The sequence below is a fragment of the Xenopus laevis genome, chromosome 7L (genome assembly GCF_017654675.1).
Source record: "Xenopus laevis strain J_2021 chromosome 7L, Xenopus_laevis_v10.1, whole genome shotgun sequence".
Taxonomy (NCBI): domain Eukaryota; kingdom Metazoa; phylum Chordata; class Amphibia; order Anura; family Pipidae; genus Xenopus; species Xenopus laevis.
Genome location: NC_054383.1, coordinates 121450698 through 121463144, shown reverse-complemented (window position 1 = coordinate 121463144; position 12447 = coordinate 121450698). Strand labels below are relative to the sequence as shown.

Sequence of the window (12447 nt, the reverse complement as noted above, 5' to 3'; positions counted from 1 at the left end):
CTTTGTGGTTTTTGGGATATTTAGCAGCTCTTCAGTTTGCAATTTCAGCAATCTGATTTCTAGGGTCCAAATTACCCTAGCAACCATGCATTGATTTGAATAAGAGACTGGAATATGGATATGAGAGGCTGGAATAGAAGGAGGAGTAATAAAAAGTAACAATAACAATACATAACAGGGCATTTGTTTTTGAGATGAGATGACCCCCCATTTGAAAGCTGGAAAGAGCCAGGAGAAGAAGGCAAATAACTCAAAAGAAAAAATGAAGGCCAATTGAAAAGTTGCTTAGAATTGGCTGGTATATAATATGCTAAAAGTTAACTTAAAGGTAAACAACCCCTTTAAGGGCCAGAAAGACCAAAAAAATGAAAATGATTAATATGGATTTCTGTACATAGTCAATGCAACTAGTCAAAAGGATATTTTCAGTTGTGTTCTGCTTGGCTGGGTCATTTTAGTGTGTACAACTGTGTACTATATATGACATATCTTGTAAGAGTCACTCAGTCTTTTACTTTTTCACTTTAATCTCTTTGGGTACTTGTATTGTGTATTCCAGAGCCATATAGCCCTGCCGTCTGGGTCATGATGTTTGTCATGTGCCTTACCGTGGTTGCTGTGACTGTTTTCATCTTTGAGTATTTTAGCCCTGTCGGATACAACCGGAGTCTTTCCACAGGCAAATGTAAGTCAATTCTTTTTTCAGAGAGTTTATATGGTTGTATACTTATACACTGTACTTATTAACATTTCACACACATCCCCAACTCAAGTTTTTCTACTCCTCTGACCTTTCTCATCTCCTCCAAATGATATACTTGATAGCTTTCATCTCATGTAGAAAGAAAATGAAAACCATGCAAGCTGCTAATGTATATGAAAATAAATATGTATAACTTTAAAGAGGAACTCCGGCTTCCAAATCAAAATTTGATAAAGAGGCCCACATAACACAGAAACCCCCTAATATACCCATCACAGCCTGTTTCTTCAAAAAGTATTAATAAATGCCATTTTTAGTGATGGGTGAATTTATTCACCAGGCGCGAATTTGCCAAATTCGCCAAAAAAGGACGCTGGTGTCCAAAAAAATGGACGCCGGTGTCAAAAACGAGATGCCAGCAATGTTTTGCAAATTTTCCGCCATTCCGCGAATTTCGCTGGAAATTCGCAAATTTTTCAGCAAAGCGAAACGCCCCAAATTCGCCCATCACTAGCCATTTTCTATGATGAAATCCAGCTGTTTAACAGTTCTTCTCTTTATGCATCATTTGAAATCCTGGCAGGGAAGGAGGGACTAAACACTGATGTTACAAATTGTACCAACTTCTCCACAGTTTACAGACAGCATGCAGGAACTACATAACCCACAATGAATTGCACTGTGATGTTCTGTTCCTTATTTAAATCATGCTTTCTGGGAATTGTGGGCTTTGGAGGATGCAGGCTGAGGACAGATGACTGTTGATACAAAGTAACAGTAGTCAGCCAGCTCAGGAAAGTAGTCAGACAGATCAGCAGGAGAGAAAGGGGCTAGGCTTAGGGAACTGTCAGAAACCATTCAAAATCATGAAAAGTCTGCATATCTTTTAAATGATGTATATTGCAAAGTTGCTTGAAATTATGTTTACTTTTCAAAAAGCTTAAGTTATGTTTTTGTGGGGTTCCCCTTTAAAAGTGTATGTTTTATCATTGTAATCATTTTGCAAATAAACATAACCTAATATTCATTTAATTTTATTCTTCTCCTAAGCAAATTTTCCTCCTACAATCCTTGCTCAGCAGAATTGGAAGGTGATTCTACCCTCATAATGCAAGGCTTTTTTTAAAATATAGTCATTCTATGCCAACAAAAAAGCAATAATAAATATATTAAATTATTGTAATGTGTAATGGTATATATCATATATTTAAAGAAGTAAGTTTGTATGAACCAGGTATTACCTATTACAACAAAAACTTCTTAGGAACCATCTTATCAGATTGCATCATTTCATATTATAGAACTTTTCAGGAGGACATTTTGGTACAGGACAAAACATGCTACTAGAGGTTTTCAAAGGTGCTGAGCTGCAATCTGACCAATAAGATTGAGTTATTCCATAGTATCAGAAAACTACTTAGCAGTACAAAGGAGAAGCCACAATGATCATTACTTAGGCAAGTGCAGTGTACAAAGAGCAAGTATTTGCCATTTTTGTTACCCAGAATGCAGTTGCGGGAGGGGAAGTTGTGACTAAAGCAATTGCATTTAGACTGAAAGCCCTACGGGGTAGGGTCCTCTAGCCTTTTGTTTCCTTGACACTGAGCACTTAATCTGCATTGTAATTATATTTTATATTTATGTGAATTGTATTCTACTAATGCACTTATTGTTACTTTTTATTCCAATGACCACTTGTTTGTTACTACTAATTTATTGTTTTGTTGTACAGTGCTTTGCCCTCAAGGAGTGCTGTACAAATAAAAATATACATACATACATACATACATTGCACCTGATGCATCAAAACGTAGGCAATTGAGCTTACAGCTTGCCATGGATTGGACACAATTGCACCCTCAAATTCTGCAAAATTATGTCTGTGCTTGATTCTTTAGGCACAAATCTTTTAGTGATGCAGCCCACAGTGGGAACCTATTAATTACCTCCAGCTTGAAGGTCTCATTAGTTCAAGAGTTCCCCATTTATGCTTTCTGATTGGGCAGAGAGAATGCACACCAAGGGCAACTATAGGGTAGAGGCCTACACAGGTCAGGCAGACATGGTAACCAGCAACCAGACCCACACCTGCCACCCAATATATTCCCCTAAATAGACCCGCTACCTGATCTGTTCTGCAAGTAGTTAACGTACTGGTCTGTGAAACCAGGAGTGATGTCACTGTGAACCGGATGTGATGTCACACTAAAGCATAATCACATAGGGAAGGGGATTTATTGTGCGAAAACCTCATGGGAGGGATTTATCCTGCACCTCAGCGGGGTACACAAACGGACTACCGGCACGATAAAGGAATCTAAACCTGACCATTTTAGAGGTATTCCACTGGTACCCACAGGTATCCAAACTGATGCAGGACTCTACTATAGGGCAGTGCAAGGAATGCCTTTGGACATAGTACAATAATAATAGTAAATAGCATCAATACATGCAACAACTGTGTCCATTTTTGCACAACTGCAACTCTATAAGTAGATATGGCTTGTAGTTGTCAGTCTGATCTCATCAATGCACCTTTTGTGCTGAAAATTGACATATTGGACCAGATTAACTGTGAAAAGATTTGCGAAACGGTGAAAAATGTGCAAATGCATTCAAGTCAATGGGCGTTTTTTCTTATGGCGACTTTTTTTGTCCTAATGCATTAAAGTCCATGGGCATTCTTTCTTATGGCGACTTTTTTGTCCAAATGCTTTAAAGTCAATGGTCGTCTATTTCTTTTGGGCGTTTTTCTATGCGACTTTTTTGTTGCGGCTAGTTCTTCCGCAAATGTGGAATTTTGCCGTGAATCTATGGCTGGCAAAAAAAAATTACTAGAAGGAGGTGCTTAGGCAACCCTTTTTATTTATAGCTCTCACCAGAAATGTAAAATGAGACATTGCTGACAATGAAATCACAGCTGCATCTTGCATAACCATCACAATTTAGTAGTCACATTTTATTCCATTATAAAGTAACACATCTCGTTTAATTATTAAGACGATCCTCTGACCTAAACATCTTGGAAATACATATCTCAGACTGAGCGAAAAACAAATGTTATAAAAATCTTGGCATATTGCATTTACACATTTTCATCTTTAATACATTATGTATATTTCAGCCGTGAACAAGTGACACATTTGTACAGTATATCAAATATAACCCCACTGTACTTGATTGCATGGTGTAATACATTCTTTTTTATAATGGAATGAACTGTCCTTCTGGAACACTAATGAGGCCTGGTTGACACATTAAAAGATTTTAAAGCTCATGGGCCCACTTTGCCAGAGAGCTTTATTAAGAATGTCAGTGGCAGTCAATTTGATTGGAACCAATAATATCATTTAACATGCAGATACATTTAATCTGTTTTTTATCCTATTTTCATGATAGGAAATGTATAAATGCATTATGTAATGGTCTGGTGTGATGTAACACATATAAAATTCAATTTTAACAATGAGACAATGAGTATATTAGACATAATGCAAGAATTATAAACTGCAATTTAGCATAATGTCCACCCAAGAACATTGTTTTAGATAAAACCTCGCAACCACCATGCAACCTACAGATGATGCCTAGGGATAAGAACAGACAATAAAAACCTAATTGAAATAACGGATGTCCCCTTTGCTGGCCTCTTAACAATATTTGGAAAGAATGAAATGGCTATTGAGTGTCTGGCTTAATCTATCAAATCTGGGATTTCACACAGTTTGTTGCTGAGCGCACATTGCAGAATACTAGATTTTCCTCTCATGTATTCAATGTCTATATAAATTGTGCTCAGGATACTTCTACTAAGGGCAACACACACCTAACTATATATATATATATATATATATATATATATATATATATATATATATATATATATATATATATATATATAGACAAATACAAGATTCCTCTGCACTCAACCCATTATCAATATATTTAAGACAGTGACATTTTGTGCATACTGCTACTGAAAAATGCCTTACCCTTTAAACAAAACAGGGATTGTTTGTCCATATATTGCAATATATTTAAGCTGGCCAACTACGTCAAAGTCATCCCATATCTGGCCAGTCCTATGCTCAATTTTCATCTGATTCATTAAGAATTCTATGGTTTAATTATACATTTTATAAAAGGGACGAATACGTTTTACCTGCAACTTACTTGCTGCTTTCAAAGTAAAACTCCCAAACTTGGCTGCCCTTTTATTAGACACCAGTGGGATCACCTGACTATAGTTGGAGGGGGTGGGAGCTACAACATGGAGCTGGTCACTGCTTCTGTATAACTATAACAAACAAGGGAAAGTTGTGCTCACCACTAGTTTTTAAAATCATTAGGTGGATATATATATATTCGTTGTTTTACCGCACTCCAAAAATAATAAATGACCTAGGTGCTACCCATAATCGAGTAGATAAATATTGAAGTAAATGGGTGCACACCAGGAACGTTTAAACAGATTTTTTAAAAGTTAAACATATTTTATTAGAATGATTAAAAACAGGCCAACGTTTCGGTCTCCTTCTCAGACCTTTATCAAGACCCTATATATATATAGGATTTATGCCAATCAAATACCCATACTATTTGCCTCTCAATTACAAAAATGGTGTATACCAACTCAACTTGAAATAAAGCAACCTGATTTAATTGGTCATTTGATGAAGGTTTATTGTTTAGTATTTTCAAGGCAAATATTGGATGTTTTTCATATGTTGGTGGTGTCTCTTAAAAACAACTACACATGGACAAACCTGTGTTCAGCTCTCCAGGTAACTATGCTGTACAGGACTATGCAGTGAAGGAGAACAGTCAGCCTTGGTTCCATTCATACATCAATATGATAAACTACATTTTAAATAGTCGACATGAGTCAATTAAATAAGATGTGCACTCAATGAGCTCTATAGAAAGAAGCACCTCCCTTTCCCCTATTATCTGCTGTGTCTAAGGTCTATTTTATGGGGGGGGTTCTTCTTGGAAGAGTTATTTGATTAAATACCTTCCCCTCCTCCTTAAAAACAATGTGGTATAATCCAGAGTAAAACAAAGGCAGAGGCTAAGGATCTTGCCATGTAGAGAGGCTAGAAAATACCACAGGAGGCCACCTCTTCATGGAACTGGTCTTGCGCAGTTCCATGAAGAGGTGGCCTCCTGTGGTATTTTCTAGCCTCTCTGATTGGCTTCTCAGCCAATCCTTATCAGTCCTGATCAGATATTGGTCAGGGAGGTTATTACTTTGGGCTGTACACTCCACACTGGCCATTATGCTATGGTGACCAATATTGCCCCTTTATGGTCACAAAATTGCCCATGATCAAAGAATCCCCTGTGTTCATTATTTATTGAGACCTTCTCATCTTTCTTAAATCATGGTCCTCAAGTAGAGTAATATGAATTGGAGAAAGGGATGGGATAAGGATATTTCCCAAAAAGTGCATTTCACAAAGTTCCATTCTCCAGTTTATGCAGTTATAGAGTTAGTTACATTGTTACATAGTTAAAGGAACAGTTACATCAAAACATGAAATTGTTTTAAAGTAATAAAAATATAATGCAGTGTTGCCCTGCACTGGTAAAACTGATGTGTTTGCTTCAGAAACGCTACTATTGTTTATATAAATAAGCTGCTGTGTAGCAATGGGGGCAGCCATTCAAAGGAGAAAAAGCTCAGGTTACACAGCAGAGAGTAGATAAGCTCTGTAGAAGATAATGTTATCTGTTATCCACTATTTATCCTGTGCTATTTAGCCTTTTTTCATTTTCTGCCATTGCTTCACAGCAGTTTTTTTTATATGCACTATACTATTGTTTCTGAAGCAAATAGAACAGTTTTACCAGTGCAGGGCAACACTACATGATATTTTCATTACTTTAAAACACTTTCATTTTTTGGTGTTAGTGTCCTTTTAAATCAAGTTGAAAAAAGAACAAATTCCCTCAAGTTCAATCCCTCCAAATGAAACCCAGCGATCATACATACACAGAATCACACGGATCTGATTCATTAAGGGAAAAAAGCGTAAAAACTTGAATACAAAAATTCAGCATCAAAAATCTGACGGGATGACAAGGTCAAGTAGAAGAAAGTGGGAGTTTGTAAGCAAAATTCAAGCTAGTTTTCAAGATTTTTTCAGATTCTTTAAAAATTATGGGTAGAAGATGATTTTACTGCATTCCAACTGTTGTTTTTTTTTAACTTTTCTCCCTAATTGAGTTTTTGAAATTCAACTATAATTAATTAAAAAGTGAAGACACAAATTAGAGTGTGCATTTTACATATGTTTATTATACATGGGTGCCTCTGTTACACATAAAACTGTTTTATTTCTTTGTAGGTTGCATAATTTAGCTCTGACTGATATTAACCTGCCATCAGTTCCAGCAGAAATATCGTTTTGGGCTAGATTCAATATCATGAGAAAAATGTATATTATGGTTTATCTCATGAAAACCCATTAAAAATACATGGGGACATCTTGAATTGAATTAGGAGATAAACTTTTCTCATCAAATTCAAGCGAGACCTTTGGGCTAGATTTAATTAGATGAGAAAAGATTATCTTATTCAATCCCAGATTTCCCATAGAGCCAGATGCAATTTTATAAGAAAAATGCATCTCATCGTTTATCACTTGAAAACTGGAACTGAATAAGGAGAAAACTTTTTCTCCTCAAATTGAATGTCACCCTTAAATTGTTACATGACTAACCATAACAGTTTCATGTGATTAACCATCAAATAATGTTTTCTCAATGAATCTTGTCCTTTATATATAATCTGCATGCCTACTGTTGTGAGTCAGTTGTAGGCAGCCTATACCTTTAGTAGTGACAACTATAACACATTGACCTATCCTCTTCTACAACTGATTTTCTTCCCATGATATTTCAAACTATTACTGTACCACCACCTTCCTATTCTATTTCAAAAGGTTAGTCTATAAAGTCTTTATAAAAAGATTACTCAAGACTCAAATTCCTCATTTATAGCGACTAGTAATGGGCAAATTTATTCGGCAGGTGTGAATTTGTGGCGAAGTCCCGAGTTTCGCCACCAGCAAATAAATTCGCAAAATTGTTGGGAAATATTCAGACGCCGATGACAATTAAAGGCGCCCATTGACTTTAATGGGTGTCAGAATTGTCGCCGGCATCAGAATTGTCGCCGGAGTCAAAATTCGCTGGAAATTCGCTAATTTTTCGGCAAAGCGAAATTGGAGAAATTGGCCCATCATTGATAGCAACACCATAATACAAAACATAAAAATCTAGAACAAATGGCAAAGCCGAGCAATACATTCCTAACTCATTCAAACCAGTGTTTTAGAAGACATCCAGTAAAATCAGATTAAAAAAAACAGATACCATTTTTTTTTAAAAAATCTAGGTGGTACAAGTCTCTTACATCCATATTGTTGAAAAATTTATAGGAATTGCATTCTATTTAAACGTACTGTTTTTACATCCAGTTTGACACTGACAAATTTGTTCATGCAGCAATATCCAATAAGAATACCCGTGTAAATGCAGCCTGAAAATAAATAGAAAGGCTGTCTGACTGGCTGTGATTTTAATCTAACGTTCTATCTATCTGTTGAGAAAATTGTTTTGATGTATGCACCATGCTCCAACCACAAATGGAAACTCATGGGATGATTAGTATCTCTTATTAATCAACATGTGATTAGCTAATTAGAACACTAGATAAAAACTTCCCTTAATTCAGCTGCCATTAGCTTGCTTAAAGGATGAGAGAGTAAGAGTGGGCCAACATTAAGAAATAAAGTTTTGTTGTCTGAAATATAAACTGATCATACTTCATTTGCTGTTTTCATTATACTTAAATTTGTTTACATGGGCATGTTTTTAAGAGCAACATGTTGTATGCCACTTATGCTAGTCATAGGATATAGTACAGTATATACGGGGCAGGTTCAATTCAACCTGGTTTATCACACTAAAACTTATTGAACTCCTAATTTAAAGAGATTGAATTTACTCTTAATCCAGTTCCATTTTTTCCCATAGACATTAATACAGTTTTAGGGGCACATTTACCTAGGGTTGGATATCGAGGGTTAATTGATTTTAATCCATCAATCGAAGGATATTCCTTTGATCAGGAAATTGTTAGGAAGCCTATGGGGACCTTCCCCATAGGCTAACATTGGCCTCGATAGGTTTTAGGTGGTGAACTAGGGGGTGGAAGAATTTTTTAAAGAGACAGTACTTCGACTATCGAATAGTCGAACGATTTTTAGTTAGAATCGTTCAATTCGAAGTCGAAGGTCATAGTCGAAGGTCGAAGTAGCCCATTCAATGGTCGAAGTAGCCATATTCGAAATTCGAAATTCAAACTATTTTTCCTATATTTCTTCACTCGAGCTAAGTGAATGGGCCCCTTAAGCTGAGATAAGTTTTTCTTATAGAATTGCATCTGGCTTTATGGGAAAATCTGAAAAGAAGGTTTTACTAAAATTTGGATTTCTATTTTTTTTCACAAATCAAATTATTTTCTCTAAAAACGAGTGTTTGTTATTCCTCTAAAAATTCAAGATTTATCAAGTGTAAAAACTGTAATACAAAAGTTTGGCGAATAAAAGCCATCAATGGGAGCTGTACTGATCCTACTGGACCTTTTTTAGCCATTTAGAGGTTTTTTTTGTATTCTTTTTTTTTGCTAATAATTGGCCAAAAGCTAAAAATTTTCTTATTTTTAGTGCATATTTTTTCCATTTGCACTTTTTTTATTTGGATCTTTTAATAACTTTCATGGCAACATGTGTTTTTTTGAGAAAATATGTTTAATCGTGGTTTCAAAAAGCTCAAATACCACTCACATTTGACCTGTAATTATTGGGCCACCCTGTCTTTCTTATCTAATTGAATCTGGTCCATAGAGTTATGTCTTTGCAAATAATGAAAGAGATTTGCCTATGTAAGCTATTTTGTTATGTTAGATGCTGCAAGTCCTCACTTTATTTTTAGAAATAATGATAGTGAAACATTGGTTAAAGGAAAACAGAGATGGAAATAGAGATAATGTGTAACTGGATAGAAGGTAAATAAAAGTTTAGGGGATAACAGTTATGATATGACATAATCAGCCAGATTTCAATCATTGAGTAAACTTTATGTTATGACTTATTATGTGAAAACTTATGGGTGAGATTCAATTTTCCTTAATTCAGATCCAGTTTTCCCATAGACTTAATAGAGTAAAAAATAAATGTGATAAACAGTGACATATGTTTTTCTCTCTCATCAGGCTTAATGGGAAAACCTGAAATTAGAAGATAAGTCTTTCTCAAATTACTAAGTAAAAGAAGATGTATCATAACAGTGTCTATGGGGCAAAGCACAGTCTTCACAGTAAAAGGCAGGAGTTGGTCAATCAGTCAAAATAATAAAAAATACAGAATTCAAAGGAGGGTTAGGTCAAATGCAACTTGGTCTGTATTTCCTAGTACCAAAAATACTCCCACTTCCTCAGGGGTGGTCAGTGGGGTCAGTTCAGGGGCATGAAAGTATATGTCCATGACCCGCCCACTTGAACACAATGCTGATTATTTATCAAGGTCTGAATTTATCTCAATATCGGCTGCTACTAACTCTGTTCGGGTTTTTTAACACATTGGGGCAGATGTATCAAGGGTCGAATTTCGAGGGGTTAAATCCCCCGAAATTCGACTGGGGAATAGAATCGAATAGGCAATTGGGGCGAATAGTTGAATGGGCGAATATTCGCCAGGCGAATAGGCACACAATTGAATATTTGCTCGAAGGATTTTTATTCGATCAAAAACTTGGAAAACAAGCCTATGGGACTTTCCCATAGGCTTTTAAAGCAATTCGGTAGGTTTTAGGTGGCGAAGTAGGCAGTCAAAGTATCTTTAAAAGAGACAGTACTACGACTATCGAATGGGCGAATAGTCGCAGCGTTTTTGCGCTCGATCTATTCGAATCATTCTACTCAGGCGAATTTACGCCAATTCGATAATCGAGGAGCAGAAAAAACTACTCGAAATTCAAGCTTTTTTCACTCTATTCATTCACCCGAGCTTGGTGAATGGGCTTCTTATTTATTATTACATTTTCCAGAAAATTACCATTGCGGGAAAAGCTCCGATTTTCAAGATTTTTTCGGGAATTTTCCCCAAAAAATCCGAAAACATTGTGGAATTGCCCGAAACAACCGACACAACCAAAAATCAATAGGACTATTCCCATTGACTATTATGCAACCTCGACAGGTTTGAGATGCCGTGTGTTTTTATATTCGTGATTTTTAGCCATCGGGGTATAATAAATTCTGAAAAATTATTATAACACAAAAAGTCACGAATTTTTTGGATTTCAGGTATTCAGAGTTTATTAAATAACCCCCTACAGGAACACTAAGGGGGTTATTTACTAAACTCTGAATGTAAAAATCACAAAAAAATTGTGATATTATTTTATAAAATTGGACTTTTAAAAAATCATGAATTTTTCGGAATTTATTAAACCCGGAGGATGGAAAAGTCCAAATCAGAAAATCCGGCATCTTAGACCTGTCGAGGTTGCATATAACTCAATGGGAAAAGTCCCAATGATGTTTTGATATGCACTGGGTTTTGTGCAAAACCCCGAAGTTTTCAGGAAAATAACTGAGTTTTCAGGTGAAAAATCCGAAAACATCACGAAAATCAGATAAAAAATCCAAAAGAATTGTGAAAATCGTATTTTTTCCCGCAAAGCAAATTTTGCTGAAAATTTAGTAATAAATGTTGAAGTAAAATCAGACTTTGATGAATAACCCCCTAACAGATCTGTTTAGGTAGGGCCATTAATTGGGACAAGGAAAGAAATGGGAGGATTAATTAAATCTTAGTTGGGATCAAGTACACGGTACTATTTTATTATCTCAGAGAAAAAGGAAACCTATAATTACCTTTCAATAATTCGAAGCTTTCTAGATGACCGTTTTCTGGATAACAGATCCCATATATGTATTATTAGGGCCAGCAGTAAAAGACTTCAATATGTTATCAGTATTTACAAATATAAAATCTTTGAGATTCATTAAAAAATGATGAGGAATGATATTAGGTTGAAGTTATCAGTAAATACAAATTTGACCGTACAGTAGTAGAGGTAACAGGTTTACGATTACATGCTGCCAACAGATTTTTTTGTGTTGCTTGGTCTAACATACATACAGTACACTTTTCTGAACTGCTTAAAATGCAAAGCATGTGTTATTTCCTTAATTAATGATATTAAAAAAAGTTTTACTTGGAGTTAGAAAGAACATCTAATAAAATATACAGTATTCATCTAAAGTATTGAGCTATTTCTGATTTATTATAAACCTCCTTTAATCCATTCATTATGTCCAAAACTTCCCTGATGAAAAGGAAAGCACATTATTGCTGTTCAATGACAGGTTGTTTCAGATCTGACTATATGCATCCCAGACTCATTATCATGACCAATTTTCTTCAAAGACAAATTTCTGTATAGATCCAAAAAAGAGTAACACATAATCCTTGTTTGACAATGTTCAGAAAAGGCTCAGATAATTATTTTACATATTTGGTGTTATTTATCCCAAAATGGAAGGACGCAATAAGAGAATTTCATATGATCAGGAATAGCCAATCAACTAACATACACTTACACACTGACAGGCAGGAAACTGAAGCATTGGTTGTGGGTGCAATAAGTCCTGTGCGTGTGATAGAGGT

At 35.5% G+C, this 12447-nt stretch overlaps 1 protein-coding gene across 1 annotated transcript in view; it reads left to right on the top strand.

Annotated features, from left to right (window-relative positions):
- Positions 1 to 12447, top strand: part of grin2d.L (glutamate receptor, ionotropic, N-methyl D-aspartate 2D L homeolog) — a 136707-nt gene that overhangs the window by 70469 nt on the left and 53791 nt on the right. Inside the window, exon 7 of the mRNA XM_041569081.1 lies at positions 560 to 685. Coding sequence (XP_041425015.1) covers positions 560 to 685 — 126 coding nt within the window. The remainder of the gene's footprint in view (positions 1 to 559; positions 686 to 12447) is intronic.